Source organism: Scardinius erythrophthalmus, assembly GCF_964197995.2.
Source record: "Scardinius erythrophthalmus genome assembly, chromosome: 14".
Taxonomy (NCBI): Eukaryota; Metazoa; Chordata; class Actinopteri; order Cypriniformes; family Leuciscidae; genus Scardinius; species Scardinius erythrophthalmus.
In genome coordinates this window covers 35,909,031-35,935,584 of record NC_138234.1, presented here as the reverse complement: position 1 = coordinate 35,935,584, position 26,554 = coordinate 35,909,031, and the positions used below count along the sequence as shown (strand labels likewise).

General features: G+C 40.0%; 1 protein-coding gene across 1 annotated transcript in view; it reads right to left on the bottom strand.

The window, feature by feature from the left end:
• Positions 1-26,554, bottom strand: part of LOC308702244 (phosphofurin acidic cluster sorting protein 2) — a 76,160-nt gene that overhangs the window by 36,781 nt on the left and 12,825 nt on the right. Inside the window, exon 3 of the mRNA XM_081384926.1 lies at positions 4,220-4,307. Within this exon, the coding sequence (XP_081241052.1) occupies positions 4,220-4,307 (88 nt within the window). The remainder of the gene's footprint in view (positions 1-4,219; positions 4,308-26,554) is intronic.

Here is a 26,554-nt window from a genome sequence, read left to right as displayed (position 1 = left end):
ATGTGGGCTGTCATGCTGATACTGGGTGATATAAATGTAAAAATCTTGGGACTCTAAATGCTCTAAAAGGAAAAGAGGCTCTCAATTGGAAAACAGAAAAAGTGAGTTTTTGAGCACAGTTTATAATGGGAGACACAGTCAATCTAGACACTGTTTTGGTCTTTTTTGTTTTGTTCGTTGTTGCTGTAGTCAACTTTCTGTGTACCTGTAATGATCACCAGTGAGAGTTCCCGGAATTACCATCAGAGGGCGCTCCAACCCACACATCCACAGACTCCATTTCCCATAATCCTTTGCCCAGACCATCATACATTATCACTTTCACCTGTGTCTCATTATCTTGTTTATTCACCCTATATAAGCCTGGTTCTTACTAGGCATGTTTCCATTAACCAGTGTTGTGCAACTAAAACGAAATTTTTCCTCTCGCGATAAGTCATTGGCGATGGATGTTGGTAGGTTTACGTATATCCCAGCCACTGCACTGGCCATTATTATTAATCAAAGGAGATGTATGTGTGTTTTCCAAGCATTAATGGTAAGGGACGACCCTTATTATACTTGTAGCGGGACATATGAGGTGTTTCTGGGTGTTTCTGCTTTGAGGTCTTGATTGTGGCATTTATTTGAGGTTTAGAATCCATTATTCCTGTAATTCTTCTGTCTTTTATGAATTTAATAAAGACCTCTGTCTCGTATTCTGTCCAAACACACCGCGTCATCTACATCAGGTGACTGTAAATGCGCAAAAAAAACTGTTTCCATTGCAGTTTTGCGAAATATTTCTTTTTTGAATGGCCTGAAAAACCTCCTCATGCGAGTGTAAGAACTTTTTTGCGATAAATGGGAGTTTTTGCGGAATTTACGTGTTTCCATTGGGCGTATTTTCAATGCGCAATTTCATTTTGCGCGATTTGAAGGGTAATGAAAACGCGGCTACTGTCATTCCCTGCGAAGTCTTGTTTAGTGTTTATACTGCATTTCTGAGCCGATTCCACTGTTTTCTATGTTCCTGGTTCTTGATATCTGCCTGTGTCCTGGTTTTCCCGTTCCTGTCTCACCCTCTGGATTTGTTTGTTTGATTGGACTGATTGAAATAGTAGCCTACACCTTATTACATGCAGCATAGATACAAACAGATGGAAAATTGAAAGTGATTTTCAGTAGTCTCCTATTTTTGGTAGGCAACAAAATTTGGTAGAGGCTATTGACCATTCCCAAATCTATGCCCATGCGCAGAAATAAAGGCCGCGATAAACTTACGGCAAAGGTATTTTTCGTTCTTCGCGTAGGGGTAAAAATACGTTTGAAATACGTGAGTAGCGCTATACTGTTAGTGAACATCCCGATGAAGTCCACGATGCTGAGATCAGCGTTTAGATGATCATGTGAACATGTGCTGCTCTCTTTCCTCTCAATAACAACATAAACACACAACAAAACTGACAGCGGTGAGAAAACAGCAGTTCAGAAAGCATCTGATCATAGAGATGTGGATGTTTGAGCCAGCTCTGCAGTTCAGCTCTCCACTCACGTCACGTTTATTTATACAGCACTTTATACACTAGATTATTTAAAAGCAGCAGCTTTACAGTATTAAACATGAAAAAACAGTGTCAGCATCTGCAATAAAGTGGCTCTCCAGTGTGTTCATGTTTCTGAAAGTGTTTACCAGCCAGAGTGAACTTTTCCAGAAAGTCAAGCTGTTTTGAACTCCTGAAACGAACTCCAAACAAACTTGATTTTGTACGAAATGACGTCACATCAATTCATTCTTCAATTTTGGGGCCACTATATCGGGGCCTTAATTTGATGTGAAGAAGCTCTTTTGGAAACCACAGAATACATCCATCCATCAAGGTTACTCTGTAAAAGCACGTTCAACCCGTCAAAGAGAAAGAGACAGAGAAAGTGTCTCACTGCCCTAACAAGCTCTGAATGGAAAGCAAAAGCGCGCTGAGTCTGCTTGTTGTCGGGAAGAGTCGTGAATGCTGAAGCCTTCAAAGTGTGGATTCAAGCGGACACTTTAGGGAGCAGGAGAGGAGAAATAATGAGATATCTGTCAGAAACCTATCTTCAGTCCTTTTGATGAACAGCCATTATTTTAATTACTGAGGCAAAGCTGAGGGAGTATTACAAAAGCTTTATTTTCAGTGTCTGAAGAACACAGAAAACCCCTTCAAAACCTTCAATGATCCACCAGGAAGAGATGAGGGGGCGAAACAAGTGCACTTCATGTTCCCTGAGAGGATGTGCTCTAATCCTCACTGAATGAGTGACAGTCATTTCCTGTTGGGAATTGAATATAAAGATTCACCTACTGACTGCTTTAAATATCACTGACACTCATTCCTGTTCTAGTTTGCATTATTTTCATGAAAATTTGTTCCTAAGCATTACTGTATTGCAAAACCTCTTGATTTTGTCAGCATTCTTGTTTTCGCATTACTGTAAAACTGTAATAGTTCCTGTAATACTGTACTACCTTGATATGTAAATAGGGCTGTCAACGTTAGTGTGTTAATACATGCAATTATTATGTCTTTGAACGTGTAAAGCTCACATCCATGGCCTGAGGAAAGACTTCTTATTTTCCATTTTACGTTTATCTACAAAAAAATAATTAACAATACAATTTTTAAAACATTTATCATGTTTAGAAACATTTGAGTTGACAGATAACCATAATAAATACTTCACATACTTTAAAAAAAAAAAAAAAAAAAAAAAAATCGTAATGATTTTTTTTTTCATTGCAGTAATGTAAGGGAAAAATTAGGGAAGGATTTGTGTAAAAATGCAGTATATTTTTTTTAAAATGTCCCAATAAAAAAATCTTTATCATTCCAAAAAGTCATAGTTTAGTCCAAGTCATAGACTTGTCAAAGTCATAGTCCAAAAAAATCTAAAATTATTGATTATTATTTTATTGAAATATTACAGTGCACTGATTATTCTCAAACATTTGGTTTTTTTTTTTATTCATTTTTAAGTTTTAATTTTAAGTATTGCATTTGGTCTGGAAAATCTGGTCAAATTTTCATGTAAATGTTAATTAAAATGTTTATCGCACCAAAAATTCTTGGCCTTAAAGTTGAAAAATCTCCCCTTAACCCATTGTTAAAAATGTCTGCCATTTAAAATCTAGCCAACAACAACAACGGCAACGTCACTGTAATATTACCAAAGTGAATTCTGATTGGTCATCTGTCTTGAAATAATTTGCATGCTGAGTTTTGATTTGTCCTTTCTGCCTTGCATATATATTTAACCGTTTCAGTCTTTATTCTGCAAAGATAGTGTTGCAAAATTATTCTATTTCTCATGCAAAATAAAACAGTGTCATGACAACACTAAAGCCCCACTAATGGTGCTATTTACCTCAAATCTAGTAAAACATACAATATCTGTTAGATGCTTATATATATATATATATATATATATATATACAGTAGTGTTCAAATGTGATGTCTGAAGGTGATATTTGATTTTAATGGCCCTACAAGTTTGATTAAACCATCAACATATGAGGAAAATATTTTAATATGAGGGAAGACAAAAAAACTTTAAGATTTTTATCTGACAAAAAATTTGGCAAAAAAAAAAAAAAAATATGCATAGAAAAACAAAAAGCTTGCAGGAAAAAGCATACATTGACTACATCATAATCAGTTATTAATATTTTGATGGTTGTCTCTTGTTTTAGCATAATTTCTTTAAATGACAGCTTGGCCAAAAATTATGTTGCACAATTTGTCATGTTTCATTGCATTATTATCACAAATAAAACAATTGACTCCAAAACAACTACACAATATGCTTACAAAATCTGTTATTAATATTTGAATAAAGGCTGAAATTGTCAGTTTTCCAAGGCCACTACTGTATATTCCTCTTTTGAAATGGTCAAAGCCTTCAAAAAGTACCAAACACAAGCAGTGTGACCAAAGCGACCTATGTGGAATGCTGAGGGCCTCCAAGTGCTCTGACATTACCCTCTCAATATATCCCACAATGCACTTCTCCCCCCCCAAACTGCCATCTTATTGCGTTCAATCCCATCTTCCCACTGAGCAAGCTGTCGCCTTGGCAACAGCTCAGTTACCACGGTGTCTTGTGTAAAGCTGTGAGCCCGTGTGATACCAAACGCAGAGCACACCGCACCTTCATCACAACACACACACACACACACACACACACAGAGATGCGGTCCGTTTACCTGTATCTTGACGGCGATGACGACAGAACTGAGCTCGCGGTCCAACTCTTTCAGAACGATCAACTTCTTCAGGGTCAGACTGCACAACCTGAGGGACACAGAGAGAGAGGCAGGAATATTAGATACCATTCACAAGTCTTCATCAGTGAATCACGCGTGTGGGAAACCAGTCCAGAACGCAGATTTACTCCAGAGCTTGCTCACATGCTCTTTTAAATGTTGATGCTCCTAAACTGAGAAGTGCCTCACAGGAAACAGAGGGAGTGTTATCAAAGTTTTGATTGATTATGAGGTAAAAACAGGGCAAAATAATAATCGTTTAATAATACAAACATAATAAAGAAATAATCTATGGGATCTAATTGGGTTGTCAAATGTACCGGTACCAGTCGGTGCTAAAAAAAAGTACTACCGAGTACTGGATATATGCGGTACCACACTGCTCTCAAGCACGCTCATTCATGTTTGTTTGAGCGCTCTCTGAGCATCAAAGGTTTCTATTTACATCGTGTCTTTTACAAGCGTTGAGCATTGTAGCCAATCACAATCATATCTGTTGAGCGCATGAACCCAACGGCCAATCAGAGCTGCTAGTCAGTCAGTTAGTCAGAATCTGCTTAACACCGGTGAAAACTCACAAGGTCTTGTTTTGTTCAGCACGAGCAAACCTTTTCATTATAACCAACAGTGTAAACATGACGTATATAAGAGATTAATAGTACAATTAAAACAGCTTTTTCTATCATAATCCACCGCAGGAACTTCCCCCAGGAACTAGCGACATTGTGGTGGGACTCACTGGTGTGTTTCGACTCCAGGAACCAGGGTCTAAATGATGTTCCTGGTAAAAAATACCCCCTCAGAAAGTCCCTGCTCACGAGGTAGCACTATTTCAAAGTTCAGCAACTTTCGGGGGTGGGACTTGGGCGCTGAGCATGCTGATTGGTTGAGTTCACGCAGCATTTTGATTGGTTGAGTCCATGCAGCATTTTATTTCAGCCACCATTTTTAAAAGTCTGTTGAGCAGTGAGAGTTGTTTGCTATTCGAATCAAAACAAGGGAGTTTAAAAAATACGACAGACGGACCGGCGACGAGCTTCAGCCCAGCAAGCAATTTTGCATTTAAAAGACATCTAATAGCCGTCCAAACACAGCCCAGACGTCTAGACTAAAGCAAGGCAAAATTTGGGCTGTCAGTGAAAATTTAGTAGACGTCTAAACCATCGCCCAAGAATAGACGCACAGGCTACGCATAGAACATGTCAAAGAAATGAAACCAAACACTTGACTTTGCTTACATAATGGAATCTCATACATCTCACAAGTTATTTCGGTCAAAACGACATGTAACCAAATTCAAGGTTATTTTGACTAGAAGTGGGTTACTCATAGCCAGACTATATCAGTCTACAGTTAACCTAGGCGGTGAAATGACGGCTATTGCTTGCTGGGAGGCTTTAATAATAATAATAATAATTCGTTACATTTATATAGTGCTTTTCTGGGTCCTCAAAGCGCTTAGCATGGAAGAGGGAATCTCCTCAACCACCACCAATGTGCAGCTCCACCTGGATGATGCGACGGCAGCCATATTGCGCCAGAACGCCCACCACACACCAGCTTATTGGTGGAGAGGAGACAGTGATGAAGCCAATTAGTATATATGGGGATGATTAGGAGGCCATGATGGACAGAGGCCAGTGGGCAAACCCCTACTCTTTATCGAAGGACATCCTGGGATTTTTAAAGACCACAGAGAGTCAGGACCTCGGTTTAACGTCTCATCTGAAGGACGGTGCTCTTTGACAGTATAGTGTCCCCATCACTATACTGGGGCGTTAGGACCCACACAGACCACAGGGTGAGCACCCCCTGCTGGCCTCACTAACACCTCTTCCAGCAGCAACCTGGCTTTCCCAGGAGTCTCCCATCCAGGTACTAACCAGGCTCAGCCCTGCTTAGCTTCAGTGGGCGAGCAGTCTTGGGCTACAGGTGATATGGCTGCTGGGAATTAAGCTTTATTTAGCTTATATGCAGAGGACGAAATCTAGAAAGTTTTATGGAACTGGAAAGTCCTACGTAACCGGACTAATTTGCCACGGCACTTGGAAACGCAGACAGCAACAGGTCTGGGGGGAAAAAGTTCCTGGGACAAATTGTTCCGGGTACTTTTGGTGGAAACGTGGCTATAATGGGAGTTTTCGCGAGAGTGCAGAATTCAGTGAGGCTCTTCTCTTGCTTTCTGTTTGTCACTCATTCACAATCTGAATGCAAGTTTAGTTTTTCACGCTGCTCTGAGTAAACTGCTAAGTTTCTGGATTGATAACCGTGTTTAAATGCACGATTGAAATCAGAAACTGCCGTGATTGACAGTGATATCTAAAGGACGAGACAAAATGGGACAATCTTTTTAAAAGTACATAAGGCTTCGGATTATAGGGGTTAGAGTTTGAATTTAGGGTTTTATTCTGTTCATCCTATGAAGCGATCGTGTCTCTACAGAAAATTAGGACTAAACTACTCAATTCATATTAGTGCAGCAGATTAGTAAAAAAATCGTTCACTTTGGTATAGAAGCATGAAATTTGGCACAGATACTCTCTAAGGGCCATTATTTTGGAAAAAGGCGTTGGCCACTCAAAAATTCAATATTCAATAATTTTTGAAAAATGGCCGCCATTGCTATTCAATGGCTGAGTCCCAATTCGCCTACTTATACTACGACCTAAAAGTATGTACTTTTTTTGTGACGAAAAAGTACATACTTTTGAGTGTGTAGCAAAAAAGTATGCACGTTCTGGGACATTGAACGTGGTTGCCTAGTTACGCACACCGCGACTGTTAACAAAACATTTAACATTTCATTCATTCTTATATATCCAATATAATTTTATTTACTATTCCCATATTTTTTCCACAATACATTTACAATGTGTTTACCAAATTGAGGAGTGAAGCAGGGCGTCGTCGTAGATCAACCAAACGCAGGGCGTTTGTGAGGCGGCTGGTTCTGACGTTCATGTGCAAATGTGTGTAACGAAAGCTAGCGCTACTTATTTTCTGAGTTAAAATATTTAAAGTTTATAGTGTAACTATTGTTTAACGTATTTTATACTTAATCTTATACTTATGTATAATACTTAAAAATACCCCGATGAAAATGAACCATGCTTTTACTATAGTAAAAGTGTAGTAACCATGTTTCTTTGGTTGGACTGATAAAGTTAACATATGTACAGCCACAGTATTACTACAAATAAGTCAGACAGAAACATCAAAAGAAATACATAAAAAAAGACACTTGCATGACAATGTACTAGAGCCTTTTTATTTATTGTTTTGTAGCCTGCAATGAGGCGCCCGGTATCTTCATCGGACCCTACAAGATAAACACGGTACTTTTTTGGCACAACATAAACCCATTAATATTACGAGACAATAAAATATAACTTTAATTAGGGTTAAACATTTGAATTCTTACACTTAAAAACTGAGGGCGCATCTCCGTTGCTGCATCCGACTGCCAGGTTTACATCACCATCATCACCGCAAAGCTCCTCCCTCTCGCACGCAATGGGTTGTGGGCAATATTAGCCGTTAGAGTGTGCATTGATCTGCACTTCGAATTCTAACCGGAAATAGTAGACCATCCGGGTATCTTTGGAATACTCATTTCAACATGCTACGATTTGGGACGTACTAATTCTAGTTTCGCATACTATTTAGGACGGATAGTATGCGAATTGGGACTCAGCAAATGCTTATTATATCAATTATTCAAACAGTGATCCAAGCATAAAATTTGATACTCTCTATAGGATAATACTCTCTAAAAATATACTCTCTAAAGGACGTTAATAGAAAAAGATGCTTGTCCCTCAAAAATTCAAGATGGCCGCCATTTTTAAAGATGGCCACCGTTCCTGTCGAATATTAATTATTTCAAGTGTTCAGATGGTGATGCAAGCATAAAATTAGGCAGAAATACTCTTCAAGGAACACTCTTTTGGAAAAAGGTATGTGCCACTCAAAAATTCAGGATGGCCACCATTTTCAAGATGGCCACCATTTCTGTCAAATAGTCATAATGTCTGCTTTGTCTGCCTCCTCTCCTTTGACCTGTCCAGCTTAGTTAAACTTGCCAGGGATATAAAATCCCCGCCGGCATAGGTCTCAGGTTCATTGGAGTACACAAGCCTCTCCACCATGGCAAGGTGTAGTCCACAGAGAGGAAGTGCCACTGTTAGAAAAGGATACGCTGCTGGTACAGGTTGCACATACAGTGGGGAGAACAAGTATTTGATACACTGCTGATTTTTAAGGTTTTCCTACTTACAAAGCATGTAGAGGTCTGTAATTTTTATCATAGGTACATTTCAACTGTGAGAGACGGAATCTAAAATAAAAATCCAGAAAATCACATTGTATGATTTTTAAATAATTAATTTGCATTTTATTGCATGACATAAGTATTTGATCACCTACCAACCAGTAAGAATTCCGTCTCTCACAGACCTGTTAGTTTTTCTTTAAGAAGCCCTCCTGTGCTCCACTCATTACCTGTATTAACTGCACCTGTTTGAACTCGTTGCCTGTATAAAATATACCTGTCCACACACTCAATCAAACAGACTCCAACCTCTCCACAATGGCCAAGACCAGAGAGCTGTGTAAGGACATCAGGGATAAAATTGTAGACCTGCACAAGGCTGGGATGGGCTACAGGACAATAGGTAAGCAGCTTGGTGAGAAGGCAACAACTGTTGGTGCAATTATTAGAAAATGGAAGAAGTTCAAGATGACGGTCAATCTCCCTCGGTCTGGGGCACCATGCAAGATCTCACCTCGTGGGGCATCAATGATCATGAGGAAGGTGAGGGATCAGCCCAGAACTACACGGCAGGACCTGGTCAATGACCTGAAGAGAGCTGGGACCACAGTCTCAAAGAAAACCATTAGTAACACACTACGCTGTCATGGATTAAAATCTTGCAGCACACGCAAGGTCCCCCTGCGCAAGCCAGCACAAGTCCAGGCCTGTCTGAAGTTTGCCAATGACCATCTGGATGATCCAGTGGAGGAATGGGAGAAGGTCATGTGGTCTGATCAGACAAAAATAGAGCTTTTTGGTCTAAACTCCACTCGCCGTGTTTGGAGGAAGAAGAAGGATGAGAACAACCCCAAGAACACCATCTTAACCGTGAAGCATGGAGGTGGAAACATCATTCTTTGGGGATGCTTTTCTGCAAAGGGGACAGGACGACTGTACCGTATTAAGGAGAGGATGACCGGGGCCATGTATCGCGAGATCTTGGCCAACAACCTCCTTCCCTCAGTTAGAGCATTGAAGATGGGTCGTGGCTGGGTCTTCCAGCATGACAACGACCCGAAACACACAGCCAGGGCAACTAAGGAGTGGCTCCGTAAGAAGCATCTCAAGGTCCTGGAGTGGCCTAGCCAGTCTCCAGACCTGAACCCAATAGAAGATCTTTGGAGGGAGCTGAAAGTCCATATTGCCCAGCAACAGCCTCGAAACCTGAAGGATCTGGAGAAGGTCTGTATGGAGGAGTGGGCCAGAATCCCTGCTGCAGTGTGTGCAAACCTGGTCAAGAACTACAGGAAACGTATGATCTCTGTAATTGCAAACAAAGGTTTCTGTACCAGATATTAAGTTCTGCTTTTCTGATGTATCAAATACTTATGTCTTGCAATAAAATGCAAATTAATTACTTAAAATCATCAAAGTCACTCACAGTTGAAGAGTACCTATGATAAAAATTACAGACTTCTACATGCTTTGTAAGTGGGAAAACCTAGAAAATCAGAAGTGTATCAAATACTTGTTCTCCCCACTGTATCTGCGAGACGGAAGGCGGAAGGACCATCAGAATTGAGATGGTTTCAACAATATAGGTGACCAGTTCAGAAAGAGCCATAGGAAAGATGGCTGGTTGAATCTTTTCACTCTGTGACTCTTTCTCAAGCCTTCTGAGGTGGAGTTTCTCTCTGTTGTAAAGATGAATGAGACACAAATGATGGTATTTCAGCTCCTGTGCAATGGCATCAGCACCACTTAGTTGAGACAATAATTTAGCATCATTCAGTGTTTGTGCACATTCATGTAGTCTGTCATTCAATTGCAGTGTCATTACCTGACGTAGGTCAGATTCAGGAGATATGTTATCACAAATAAAGCAAACCTGATCATCTAGTCTTTTCTGCATCATGGTTGCTTTGTTTGGCCTTCATCTGTCTCACTACATTGAGCATCGAATTGTATGGGATACAACTAGGTACAGGTCACCTACACCTAGCCCGATCATTCATCCAGTGCCATTTAAGTCCCGTGTGATCTGTACACCTTCCAGGTAAGCATACATGAACAAGTCATGTATTGCCCCGTTAACCCTTTGCTCGGCTCTTCTGCGCTGGCACAACCTGTCAATTCAGGTGCGGCTATCTAACTACGTCTATTACTAGCTAATTGATGATGGGCTGTTAGGCAGCATTTGGGACACTAAACTTAGCTATACTATTACTACTAGTCAAGAACTACAGTGTAAGTAAAACTAGATCAGCTGACACTGAACCCCATGCTGAGTTCCACAGCAGTGAAGTCACCAGTGTGCCCTGGTTGTGTAATGACGTTCACTCTATTAAACAAAACCTTCCTTAACACATTAAATTGAGCTCTGACAGAAATGGTGGCCATCTTGAAAATGGTCGCCATCTTGAATTTGAGCGGCACACATTTTTTTCCATGATAATGTTCCTTGAAGAATATTTGTACCAAATTTCATGAGAGCATCACCATTTGAAAAAAAGATGTAAGGATTCAAGAGAAATGGCGGCCATCTTGGAAAATGGTAGCCATCTTGAATTTTTGAGGGACAAGCACCGTTTTCCAAAAAAACATTCTGAAGAGAGTATTTTCACAAAATATTATGCCTACATCACTGTTTGAACAATTGACATAATGAGCATTTGACAGAAATAGCGGCCATCTTGAAAAAAATGGCCGCCATTTTGAATTTTTGGGTGGCCAACGCCTTTTTCCCAAAAAGTAACCCTTAGAGAGTATCTGTGCCAAATTTCATGCTTTTATACCAATTTGTACGATTCTCTTGAAATATGCCATTAATCTGCTGCACTATATGGATTCATTTTATAATTCCTTTATTAACTTTTTGAAGCGTCAAAGTGGTAGTTGCGTAGCTGTTAAGCGAGGGACAGAAATCTCTTTTAGATTTGATCATAAATATCTTCATTTGTGTTTCGAAGATGAGCGAAAGTCTTAAGGGTGAGTACATGATAACAGAATTTTTATTTTCGGGCGAACTATCCCTTCAAGGTCACCAAATATAATGTGCAACCAAAACTTCTGAACAGTCTGATTACTTTGAAAAGGAAAGCCCAAAGTATACATCATTTTTTATGCATATGCGTACAGTGCGCTTGATGTAGATTTCATCATCAGCAAAGTATGCATGCTCATTTTTTTCTAACCCCACCTAGACCTTTTGTCCACAAGATGGCGGCACTTGCCCATGCCGTTGTTTCACAGTAAAAATAAAAAATAAACGGAAAAGACGGAACAACAGCAATAACAAACTACTATGCATTGACGAGCGCTTGCGTGAGGGGGTAAGAGGGTAACATTTTTACGAGACATTTTTATCACTCGTAACTTCTGCAGAGAAATAGCTCAGACTGTGATCCAGGTAAAGAAGTAAAATTCACACTGTCACCAGTCACCATCCAGTTAGGGTTCGAATATCACAATGAATATGGACTCAAAGTGGTGCTTTTTGAGTTATGACAACCTCTAATGAAATCGTGTTAAACCAACAAACTTCATTGAGTTAGATAAACTTAAGATTTGTAGTATAAACACAAATCTTTAAGTTGATTATAAAAAATAAAAAAAAGGTTATTCCAACTACTTTAAACATAACTGAGTGGTGTCCCTGGAAGCAATTAATGTCAACGGCAGTTGCAGCTAGCATAGCACATGCTAAATTTTATGAACAGGTAAGATATTGTTAGCCATTAGCATTAGCGCAATCTTATGGTCAATGTAGTGTTAACTTTCATATCGCCACCAACTATAACTTCAGCACAAAGGTAACCACACAAACTGCAACATAACAGAAACTCCTTTAAATGTCAAATTTAAGATTTTTCTCTTTACTGAAACAACACTTCATTTACAACATTTATTCTCCTTATTAATTCCTATGCAAAGCATGCTGGGAACTAGAAATCCACTGTCTGATTTTCAAAGTTATCAAGATGATTTCATTACTACAACTTATTAAAAACAAATTAACTCGGAGAGAAGGAGCCATTAACTTAATTTCAGTTTTAATAACACACAATATTAAGTTGATGTAATGATCAAATGTATTATGTCAACAGAACTAATGTTAGCAACCTTAAAGTTAATTAAAAAATACATTAGAGTTGTTAACTTGCAGCCATGCATTTATTTAAGGTGTGTGAATAGGTGGCCTGAATTTCTTTTGAGATCGTAGTGTCATAGAAATGACAAACTTCACCTTCAACTGTGTGTTTATCTGCCAAACACCAGTCGGTCTGTGTGTGTGGAGGATTCAGGAGTTAAACAGACATGAACGTCTCACTCTATGGTCTTCTGTGAGCTAATTACTCCGCCATAACGAGCATTTAACTGGATCAATAAAGCCTCAGGCCAGACAGGAAGTTGAGCCCTCCACATCCTGTGACATCATCACGTCCTCAGGTAGCACAGAAACACAGGAGGCTGCCACTGAAATTCACACTATTTTCTAAGTCGTTTGATTTATTCCTCAGATTTGTTGAAATGTCAAATTTTTGTGTGTCACCCTCAACATTTTTGGAAATGATAACGCGAGGAACATGGATTTGAAAGGAGCCTTTGAACTTCGAATATGACTTTCATGCTTGATATTTCTTCACCTTCATGTTCCAGTAATTGAGAATCAGTCTGTCTGGAGCTTGAATTCACACACACACACACACACACACACACTCTCTCACACACACACACCTCTATTTCTCTGTCCTGCATGACTCACGCTCTCTGAGGACTGAAATATCTCACTCTTAATTTTCTCTCTCTCAGTATTTTCACTCCTTCCCTCTCTGTAAACCCAGCTTTGGTCTCTAACTCTACAACAACGACACACAACCACACACTAATCTCACTTGCCAGGTATGGCCACACTTTACGTGATATATGTGTGGTGATGTCACTAAAGATGTCGTTCTCCCCATCATTTCATGTCCACTTATATCTACAACAAACAGTCGTGACAGTATTTTTCATTACCATTTCCCCCCTGTTCAAGACCTTCCGACGTAAACAGGCTGTTTTTGCTACTGTGCCTTTAAGAGTTTTATATGTAAATGAGCTCTGTTATGATAGAGAGCAGAGGCTGTTCTGTTCGGAACAGACTGGGCCATCTGTCCAATCAGAGCAGAGTAGACCAATCACAACAGACTGGGTCATCTGACCAATCAGAGCAGAGTAGACCAATCACAACAGACTGGGTCATCTGACCAATCAGAGCAGAGTAGACCAATCACAACAGACTGGGTCATCTGTCCAATCAGAGCAGAGTAGACCAATCACAACAGACTGGGCCATCTGACCAATCAGAGCAGAGTAGACCAATCACAACAGACTGGGTCATCTGACCAATCAGAGCAGAGTAGACCAATCACAACAGACTGGGCCATCTGACCAATCAGAGCAGAGTAGACCAATCACAACAGACTGGGCCATCTGACCAATCAGAGCAGAGTAGACCAATCACAACAGACTGACCCATCTGACCAATCAGAGCAGAGTAGACCAATCACAACAGACTGGGTCATCTGACCAATCAGAACAGAGAAGACCAATCACAACAGACTGGGTCATCTGACCAATCAGAGCAGAGTAGACCAATCACAACAGACTGGGTCATCTGACCAATCAGAGCAGAGTAGACCAATCACAACAGACTGGGTCATCTGTCCAATCAGAGCAGAGTAGACCAATCACAACAGACTGACCCATCTGACCAATCAGAGCAGAGTAGACCAATCACAACAGACTGGGCCATCTGACCAATCAGAACAGAGAAGACCAATCACAACAGACTGGGTCATCTGACCAATCAGAGCAGAGTAGACCAATCACAACAGACTGGGTCATCTGACCAATCAGAGTAGAGTAGACCAATCACAACAGACTGATTCATCTGACCAATCAGAGCAGAGTAGACCAATCACAACAGACTGGGCCATCTGACCAATCAGAACAGAGAAGACCAATCACAACAGACTGGGTCATCTGACCAATCAGAGCAGAGTAGACCAATCACAACAGACTGACCCATCTGACCAATCAGAGCAGAGTAGACCAATCACAACAGACTGGGCCATCTGACCAATCAGAACAGAGAAGACCAATCACAACAGACTGGGTCATCTGACCAATCAGAGCAGAGTAGACCAATCACAACAGACTGGGTCATCTGACCAATCAGAGCAGAGTAGACCAATCACAACAGACTGGGTCATCTGACCAATCAGAACAGAGAAGACCAATCACAACAGACTGGGCCATCTGACCAATCAGAACAGAGAAGACCAATCACAACAGACTGGGTCATCTGACCAATCAGAGCAGAGTAGACCAATCACAACAGACTGAGTCATCTGACCAATCAGAGCAGAGTAGACCAATCACAACAGACTGGGCCATCTGACCAATCAGAACAGAGTAGGCCAATCACAACAGACTGACCCATCTGACCAATCAGAGCAGAGTAGACCAATCACAACAGACTGGGTCATCTGACCAATCAGAGCAGAGTAGACCAATCACAACAGACTGGGTCATCTGACCAATCAGAGCAGAGTAGACCAATCACAACAGACTGGGTCATCTGTCCAATCAGAGCAGAGTAGACCAATCACAACAGACTGACCCATCTGACCAATCAGAACAGAGAAGACCAATCACAACAGACTGGGTCATCTGACCAATCAGAGCAGAGTAGACCAATCACAACAGACTGGGTCATCTGACCAATCAGAGCAGAGTAGACCAATCACAACAGACTGGGTCATCTGACCAATCAGAGCAGAGTAGACCAATCACAACAGACTGGGCCATCTGACCAATCAGAGCAGAGTAGACCAATCACAACAGACTGGGCCATCTGACCAATCAGAGCAGAGTAGACCAATCACAACAGACTGGGCCATCTGACCAATCAGAGCAGAGTAGACCAATCACAACAGACTGGGCCATCTGACCAATCAGAGCAGAGTACACCAATCTAACTTCTTCACAAGTAAAATGAGCAGTAGCTCATGCTATGATCAAGTTGTGATGTTTTAACAATTACATTTTAAGTTGTTTTGATTAGCCTGTTGCCTTTATTATGTAGACGTTGTGATGTTTAAACAATAAAGTTTTAGGTTTTTCGTCAAATAATAGTCAAATTTCCATCTTCTCTATGATCTTTAGAATTAAACAGACTGTTTACGCCACTGCACCTTTAAGATTTCACATGTAAATGAGCTGTGCTATGATTGGCTAACCTCTTCACATGCCATAAAGATCGTGTGTTTTTTAGTTTCAACTAGATTTGAGCATTTTGAATCAGAGCCAGATGAATCACGGGTTGTAATCTGAAACTCAACATTAGAGGTTTGCTCATTACACATGTCCATTAGGCTCCAGGTCTGCGTTAAGCACGTTCATGCCCAGTTTGACCCCGTGCGGCTCTATCTGCAGTCGCATCCCCTCGGCTGGTCTTCATTCACGGCTCTGACGGAGAACAGAAGCGTTTCTGCCGGGTCAGCTCAAACTGCAGCTATTCAGCGCTGGCCACTGAAAGGCCCTGGAACGGCCCGCACATTCCTAGCCGGAGATCATGGGAAAAAACACAAACAGAGGCGCATTCACTGTTCTGGCTCCGTCTCTCAGGATCCAGTGTCAGTCTTACATAAGATCCCGACCACTGCTGATCCAGCATCTCCTCAGGACAACACCCCTTCACAGACTTGAAACACGAAAAAACTGTGTTAGTGTCTCTTTAAATAAGAAGTTCAATATCTGGCGTTTTGAATATCGTAAAAATAAGACATCAGGCAAACGTAATCATCTATGTAAATGACTCTGAGGTAAGAATGAACTTTTGAATGCATAATCTCTGACCTTTCAGATTGTAGCGCTTTGAATGCGAGTTTTAATCTGAAATGTGACCTCTGACCTTAAAAGGCTTCTCATCATTTGCATCTCATTTACATAAACATCTGTTGTAAAGGAAATAAAACACGGATATGATCAGCACCGCACACACTCTCTCATTTACTGTTATACACATGCACACAGAAATGACCAAAACATCCAAGGCTGCATTCATCAAAAATACAGTAAGAACAGCAATACTGTGAAATATTAATATAATTTAAATCAGCTGTTTTCTATGTGAATATATAAAGTGTCATTTATTCCTGTGATTTTCAGCATCATTACTCCAGTCTTTAGTGTCACATGATCCTTCAGAAATCAGTCTAATATGATGATTTTATGCTCAAGAAACATTTATGATTATTATCAATGTTGAAAACAGTTGAGCTGATTCATATTTTTGTACATTCAGGATTATTTGATGAATAGAAAATTCAAAAGAACAGTATTTATTTAGTATAGAAGTTACTGTAGCTTTTCGTTATTGAATAAAAGTATTAATGCCTTTTTTTTTTTACTTACTGACCTCAAACTTTTGAACGAAGATGTTGTAAGGCCTTTCATTTATTATTTTATTAAAAAAAAAAATGTATTGCAGCATTTTACTAAAATGGAGTAAAAAAAATAGAACCTGAGTATAATATCCAAATAATAGCATTACAAAAACGTACAAATATGTTTTATGGGAATTTTAGAGAGAATTGTCAAAAATGGACCTGAAAACAAACTTATATTTCTTTATGCAATATTATTTTTTATTAGTAGTATCTTTATCTATTAAAAAACTCCACTTCACCATAATGCTATATATTCTATCATATATTATTTATGTGAAACAGTAAATCCTCAAGGTTATGCGGTATACTGCGGGTCGCGGGGGTCAAAGGTCGTGAATATGGAGGCGTTGGCGACCCGGGTTTAGCTTTCTGCGTTCGGGGAGGACGAGCTAATCTGGACTCAGACTCTTGATGATGATTCCCCGACTGTAAGAGGCTTACGGGGCCAGACACCACACACTGCCTTTCCGTCAGGAGAGTGTTATAACACACTGTGTGTGTGTGTGTGTGTGTGTGTGTGTGTGTGTGTGTGTGTGTGTGTGTGTGTGTGTGTGTGTGTGTGTGTGTGTGTTTTCCCTCAGTCAACAGAGGATTGTGCATGTCAGACGTGGAGGCTGTTGTGATTGTAAATCCGTCATGATAAATGGCTGTCTTAAAACAGTATTATTCTGTACCTGACCAACAATCTGTTCGGCAAACAACAAAGCCTGTTTTCCAGAGGGATGAGTGTGTGTGTGTGTGTGTGTTTAAGACCCTGATTATGAGCGTAATCTCTGCACACCTTTAGGTCATGCATGTTAAAATACAGATCGACGTGCATTCACGACTACAAACACAAATCTATATCTGCCATCAAAAACACCTTGTTCCTTTGTTTGTGCGCGTTATGCCACAGGATATGAATTATGTAATCGCAAAGTGTGGGCTGGAGGTTATACAGAATGTATTGCAGGCGCAAGGTATTATTTTAAAAGACGAAGAGTCTCATTTATGAAACATGAGCAAATTATTTTCTGTGTAAATTGTTCATAACCTCATAGAACCTGCTAAAGCAAACAAATAATGTTAGCAAAATGTACAAATATTATAAACAAATTTATGGCAAGTCAAAATTGCAGAATGCAATGCAGTATAAAATGGTACCCAAAAAGGATTCGGTTTCTCTAAACCCCTATTTTCAGAGAGCCTGCTCTGATTGGTCAGATGATCCAGTCTGTTGTGATTGGTCTACTCTGCTCTGATTGGTCAGATGGCCCAGTCTGTTGTGATTGGTCTACTCTTATCTGATTGGTCAGATGGCCCAGTGTGTTGTGATTGGTCTACTCTGGTCTGATTGGTCAGACGGCCCAGTCGGTTGTGATTGATCTACTCTGCTCTGATTGGTCAGATGGCCCAGTCAGTTGTGATTGGTCTACTCTTATCTGATTGGTCAGATGGCTCAGTCTGTTGTGATTGGTCTACTCTGCTCTGATTGGTCAGATGGCCCAGTCTGTTGTGATTGGTCTACTCTTATCTGATTGGTAAGATGGCTCAGTCTGTTGTGATTGGTCTACTCTGCTCTGATTGGTCAGATGATCCAGTGTGTTGTGATTGGTCTACTCTGCTCTGATTGGTCAGATGGCTTAGTCTGTTGTGATTGGTCTACTCTGCTCTGATTGGTCAGACGGCCCAGTCGGTTGTGATTGATCTACTCTGCTCTGATTGGTCAGATGGCCCATTCTGTTGTGATTGGTCTACTCTGCTCTGATTGGTCAGATGACTCAGTCTGTTGTGATTGGTCTACTCTTATCTGATTGGTAAGATGGCTCAGTCTGTTGTGATTGGTCTACTCTGCTCTGATTGGTCAGATGGCCCATTCTGTTGTGATTGGTCTACTCTGCTCTGATTGGTCAGATGACTCAGTCTGTTGTGATTGGTCTACTCTGCTCTGATTGGTCAGATGGCCCAGTCTGTTGTGATTGGTCTACTCTTATCTGATTGGTAAGATGGCTCAGTCTGTTGTGATTGGTCTACCCTGCTCTGATTGGTCAGATGGCCCAGTCTGTTGTGATTGGTCTACTCTGCTCTAATTGGTCAGATGGCTTAGTCTGTTGTGATTGGTCTACTCTGCTCTGATTGGTCAGACGGCCCAGTCGGTTGTGATTGATCTACTCTGCTCTGATTGGTCAGATGGCCCATTCTGTTGTGATTGGTCTACTCTGCTCTGATTGGTCAGATGACTCAGTCTGTTGTGATTGGTCTACTCTGCTCTGATTGGTCAGATTATCCAGTCTGTTGTGATTGGTCTACTCTGCTCTGATTGGTCAGATGACCCAGTCTGTTGGGATTGGTCTACTCTGCTCTGATTGGTCAGATTATCCAGTCTGTTGTGATTGGTCTACTCTGCTCTGATTGGTCAGATTATCCAGTCTGTTGTGATTGGTCTACTCTGCTCTGATTGGTCAGATTATCCAGTCTGTTGTGATTGGTCTACTCTGCTCTGATTGGTCAGATGACCCAGTCTGTTGTGATTGGTCTACTCTGCTCTGATTGGTCAGATTATCCAGTCTGTTGTGATTGGTCTACTCTGCTCTGATTGGTCAGATGACCCAGTCTGTTGTGATTGGTCTACTCTGCTCTGATTGGTCAGATTATCCAGTCTGTTGTGATTGGTCTACTCTGCTCTGATTGGTCAGATGACCCAGTCTGTTGTGATTGGTCTACTCTGCTCTGATTGGTCAGATGACCCAGTCTGTTGTGATTGGTCTACTCTGCTCTGATTGGTCAGATTATCCAGTCTGTTGTGATTGGTCTACTCTGCTCTGATTGGTCAGATGACCCAGTCTGTTGTGATTGGTCTACTCTGCTCTGATTGGTCAGATGGCCCAGTCTGTTGTGATTGGTCTACTCTTCTCTGATTGGTCAGATGACTCAGTCTGTTGTGATTGGTCTACTCTGCTCTGATTGGTCAGATGGCCCAGTCTGTTGTGATTGTTGTGAATCTAGTAAATTATAGACCCATTTCAAATCTACCTTTTATGTCTAAAATACTAGAAAAAGTTGTGTCCGCTCAACTGGGCTCTTTCTTACAAGAAAATGACACCTATGAAAAGTTTCAGTCTGGGTTCAGGCCGCATCATAGCACTGAAACTGCGCTCGTTAAAATCACAAATGATTTACTTTTAGCTTCTGACCAAGGTTGTATCTCAATATTAGTTTTACTTGATCTTAGTGCTGCGTTCGATACTATAGATCATACAATACTCTTAGATCGACTACAAAATTATACTGGTGTTCAAGGACAAGCATTAAGCTGGTTTAGATCGTATTTATCTGACCGCTACCATTTTGTTTATTTAAATGGAGAAAAATCTATCATAACTCCAGTAAACTATGGAGTGCCGCAGGGATCTGTGTTAGGCCCTCTATTATTCTCAATATATATGCTGCCACTTGGAAATATTATAAGGAAACATGGAATTAGTTTCCATTGTTATGCTGATGACACTCAAATCTATATTTCATCACGGCCAGATGAAAACGCTAAATTATCCAAATTGACAGAGTGTGTTAAAGATATAAAAGAAAGGATGACGCATAATTTTCTTTTATTAAATCCAGACAAGACAGAGGTACTACTTATCGGTTCAAAAAACCACCCACAAAACCTCTCACAATACAACTTTAACATAGTAGGATGTCCTGTTACTTCATCCTCTACAGTAAAAGACCTGGGTGTTATATTAGACTGCAACCTGTCTTTTGAAAATCATATTTCATATGTTACAAGAACAGCCTTTTTCCACCTTAGAAACATTGCTAAGCTACGTAATATGCTATCTGTTTCTGATGCAGAAAAGTTAGTTCATGCATTCATGACCTCGAGACTAGATTACTGTAATGCGTTATTAGCCGGTTGTCCTGCATCCTCAATAAACAAGCTACAGTTAGTCCAAAATGCCGCCGCTAGAGTTCTAACTAGATCAAGAAAATATGATCATATAACACCGATTTTATCATCTCTACATTGGTTACCTATAAAGTCCCGTATTAATTACAAGGTATTGCTACTGACTTATAAAGCCCTAAACGGCTTAGCTCCAGTCTATTTAACGGATCTTCTATCGCCCTATAATCCATCGCGCTCTTTAAGGTCACTAAATTCGAGGCTTTTGGTCATACCTAGGATACCTAGGTCCACCAAAGGAGGGAGAGCATTTTCACATTTAGCACCAAAACTCTGGAATAGTCTTCCTGATACTGTTCGTTGCTCAGACTCACTCTCCCAGTTTAAAACTAGATTAAAGACGCATCTCTTCAGCCAGGCATTCATATAATACTTTTAATCCTACAGTTAAATCCGACCTCTAGTTCATAAACGCCAGAGGAGAACTGGCCCCCGACTGAGCCCGGGTTCTCCCAAGGTTTTTTTTTCTCCATTCGGTCACCTGATGGAGTTTTTCGGTTCCTTGCCACTGTTGCCTTTGGCTTGCTCAGTTGGGGATATTTGGGGATATTTAATTGAATTAATCAATCAACGATACTATTGATCAGCATTACCAAACGTAGACGTTCCACTAGAAACAAACATTGATGTATTGTTCTAATTTATTACTGTGAAGCTGCTTTGATACAACCTGTGTTGTGAAAAGCGCTATATAAATAAACTTGACTTGACTTGACTTGACTTGATTGGTCTACTCTGCTCTGATTGGTCAGATGACTCAGTCTGTTGTGATTGGTCTACTCTGCTCTGATTGGTCAGATGGCTCAGTCTGTTGTGATTGGTTGACCACTTACAGAGCATGTCAGAAACTAAACGGCCATTACCATATCTGAATTTCAGCTGTGGATCTTCCTCAGCACTTGATACACAGTGATACGAACAGTAACGATGGTGTTGGTTTTACCATATCAATTTGAGCGTTAGTCAAGTTTGTACAAGTAGAGAAAAATCTAACTTAAAACATTTCTTTTTTTGTCAAACTTGCAAATGCAAATTGGAATTTAATAAAAGTTCTGACTTCTCCCACTTGACCATCGTGATGTTCTCTAAAAACATTTGGTTTCTGGAATTAAATCCCACTAATTTTCTCCATATAGGAGAATCGATTTTTTACTAGAACTTACTTTAAGACAGATCTAATGTAAACTACGAGATTCATCAATGGCATATGTATTTGTGGACACCATCAGCCCTTATTATTTCAACTTATTTATTTTTAAATGGTCATGTTTAACAGTGGAATTCCTGGTGAAAAACTACATTACCCATGATTCTGCAAAACAGCCTCCACCAATCAGGAAAACGAAACAAGCAAATCACGCCAATATCCACTTTTGTACTAAACATAATATGCTGTTTCTTCAAATCAATAGATTTATTTATTTTTATCCATCATTTTTATCTTTGAATATATATCATTTACGATGCTACATGGGATTGTAGTTCATTCCCTCATTAAAGCTGTCTTGTACCTTTGTCTTTTCATCCGATTTTTCAAATACAGTACATTTTTGCTTCAAATCCTAGTTTGTAATTTTGTGATCCACCTCGTTGCTGGCTGGTTTGGTTTTGTGGCTCATATCTCTTTAATGAACCCTTCTGAACACCATGACACCAGAACTGACCTTCAACCAGCAACTCAAGGTCAGTGTCTTTTCCCAAAATGAGTGAATGGCTCTAATCAACAGTGATTTTTAGAGCAGCCTTGGGCTGTACCACTAAAGGAAATCACATTAGCAGGACAGAAGCACATGAGACCAACACCCATAGTGACCGGGGCCAATCAATGACCTCCGTTAGAACCCGACGCTGGGACGTCCTGAATACTAAATCATCCTATTCACAGACAAAACCAACTCAATTTCTGTTGTTTATATTCTAATAATAAAATGACACAGCCAGCCACCACAAAATGCAATTTAAGAGATTTGTTGTAACCTCGCACTGGAATATAAAAACAGAAATATATAAAAAAAACAAAGCATGCCTTGAAAGTCTTCAGACGACCTGGAATATAGTGAATGAATTTTATGAAACTTTCAAGGTGCTTTTTTTTTTGTCAATTGACATTTTATAATTTAATAGATGAATGTTTGGTATGAAAATTCGGTGTGATAAACGTAATTTGAACAAACAGTTGTTTTTTTCAACATTCACATGGCATCAATATGCTAATTTCTTTTAGAAATCTGGCCAACCAATAAGATTTGTTCTTTTGGTCACATGTCAGCTGCTGCTGTTGCATTAAACTTCAGCTTGTTGGCGCTCACGAACAGACTATTTTGCTAAACGACAATCAGTTCGAAACCTGTTCTCTCGACTCCGTACTCTTGTATTTGGTGTTGTTTGACAAACACCACAAGTGAATACAAAAATCTGAAAGGCTGTTTGAAAATATGTAAATAATGTTTGACTTCTTTCATTGTCCAACGTATTGTGTACTGGGGTAGCGAACGAATGAACGAACTCCAAACAAACTTCGATTTGGTCTGATTTTGTTCGAAATGACGTCACACCAGTTTGTTCTTCGATTTCGCATATATATCGGGCCTGTATATGTTTAATTCTTTATTTAGTATTCCACAATGGAATATGAATTTTGGTGCGTAAATGAGTTAATTTTTCTATTCCTATTATTACACAAACATCCCCCATAGATCCTTGTCCTGCTTGTAAAGCACTTTAACGCGTAAACACCTCTTCTGTTCTCCTTTGAGAGGTCGATATCAAAGCCTCGTGATTGTCTCTCAACTGCAACATCTCAAGAACAATGAACAACAACCTGCAGCGTTTGCATAATGGACACCATCTTGAAAACCCCCGCTCATTCAGAGGTCAGGCTCTAACATTTTAATGAAAAACTGCAAGATTTGCAAGACAAATCCCACATTGCTCTTCCAGTACGGTATAGTTCATCACCATACGATGAGGAAGCGTTTCAAGCATCTTATTAGCATCACACACACAGCGATATGCAAACCGGCTGCGTCACCAGCACAACAGAAGAGCCCGGCTGCCCTGCTCTACTTCTCTGAAGCGCACACACATGGGTTGACTCAGCAGACCGCAGCATTATTTTGCCATCACTTTGAGGGCAGGTTTGTGCTTGTGCCCCTTTCTCTGCTGACTTTGGGACACAGGTTTGACACCCTGCAGACGGGATCTGACTCAAACCGGATATAACTCTTTCTCTCGCCTGTGTGTACAGTGCATGGGAAAAGAAACAAACCATATAAACAAAACATAGTTTCCAAATATGTCTTGTTGACCTAAAATATCTCTGAAGAAATTATAAACAAAACAAAGGCTGTTCGCAATTATACATCAAATCCATCATGACCATGGAGATGATTTTTATTAAACTATAAATCCCAGAAAAGTTAACCAGCTGCAAGTGACTTATTTAAGGGATAAAAAGTCAGCATGACTTAAGGGATTTAAGCTCGTCTTTTCTTCCCTATTGTGACGTATATCTGAGTGAAACGGCCTTATGAATGAGTACAAATGTGGGCGGGGCTTGATTTTGTCTGTGGGGAATTGATTGGATGGTTGTGGTTTGCTATTGGCTGATCTCATGTGATTGACAGGTTATAGCCCCGCCCTCGTCATCAGAGAAGAGATGCTGCAAGAGGAAGTTATTCTGATTCAAGATTACCAGGAACATGAATTTAAAAAAAAATAATGATGTGCACCGATCAATCATTTATAATAAACACTCCAATATTCCATAAAAACAGGAATTGTCAATTTTGGTTTCATGGTGACTTTGGGATATTGCACAAATCAAATGAATCACAAAAGGACACACAAATGAACTATACTCACACTTTTCAGTGTTCACATATATCGGACACATATAAGTGTCCTAAAGAGCATGTCAATACAATACTTTCATGATTCTTCTTTCTTTCGTATATTGCAAATACCAGTGAATTTTGATAGCACTTGATTTTTCAGTCATTCATTCATTCATTCATTCATATTTTCATTGGCCGAAATCCAGTCATTACAATCGTTTTTGCGCGTAAATTGTGAAAGATTTCACCACACAGATTCCTCAACGGGTTAAAGTTGGTCACATGGTTCTGGCATGTTTACCAACAAAAAGCTGCTTGGTGTGAAAATGACTTTAGTGTGAGCTGTGCTTCATACAAACACTATTGACATCGGATCATTTTTGCCTGATGTGACTGCACATTTACAGTTTGCTTCAGTTGAATTCTTGATTCTTGGTTGAAATGGTTCAAAGACTTAAGATTTGATCATTCTTGCCACAAATAGTGCACTTTGGTCTAGTTTTGTCTTCCGGAGTGTCTATTTACAATAAATGCAAATAACCCGCTTTGTTGGCCCAATCAGACGTCAGTGGGCGGAGTTAGTGTAAATAGCTTCTATTTATACTAACTCCGCCCACTGACGTCTGATTGGGCCAGAGACAATCACGTTTTGCCGAACTAACTACTCTTTACAGTTATTGCAAAGAAAATACAGCTATTTTCACAGTGTACATAGAATCTATCGCTATTTTCCCTTAGAATAAATTGAATATAGTTGCTAAGAAAATATGCTATTTGCACTCAGTGAATGCTAACAATGCAAAAATGAAAGAAATTCAGTCCCGTCACCTGTTGAAAGACACCTGCTACTAAAGCAAGCCATGTGGAATCAACGTAAATCATGTACAAATATGCAGCTAAACTCGCTCCAAAACACTGCCGATGCAAATGACAGCCCTGTCACGGTATTTATTTATTTTTATATATATTCATAATGGTCATTATAGAAACATCAACAACATCCTGGAATGAACAAGGGGGACAAAATGCAGGAAAAACAGTCCTGTTAATCTCTTATTGATCAACTGCATTGTGTGTGTGTGCATGTGTTTAATGCACATCACTTACACCCCACTTGCTCAGAACAATGGCACGGGTTGAATGTCTGCTCTCACATACTCTAATCTCTGTGTGTTTATCCCAGTCCCAGATGACACGAAATCCCAAATCCATACAGCTTCCTCTTTCATCTCAGCTGAATTGCTCTTTAGTCTGAGATGCTGAATGACAGTACGTGTGTGTATGGCTCTTTCTCTCTCGCCCACACACATATATTTGTGTGTTGTGACACAGATGGTGTTGACTCATCTCATGTGTCTGTCTGACGGTATCTGAAGCATTGCTCTGTCTTGATCTCCGTTGCGTGCGGATACACACACATATACACTCTCACTCACTCGCATGTTGGTGCACCTATCATTATGAGGACATTCCATAGACCTAATGGTTTTTATACTGTACAAACTGTATATTCTGTCCCCTAACACTAACCCTACCCTACAGAAAACATTCTGCATTTAAACATTTTTAATAAAACATGTTTAGTATGTTTTTAAGCCATTTTAATTGTGATGGCTCGGGAAATGTCCTCATAAACCACGTAATACCAGTGTAATACCCATGTCATTCTACAAATTTGTGTCCTCATTTGTTTCTTTGACATGTTTTCGGGGGTTCTGGTGTTTAAACTGTATATATATACTG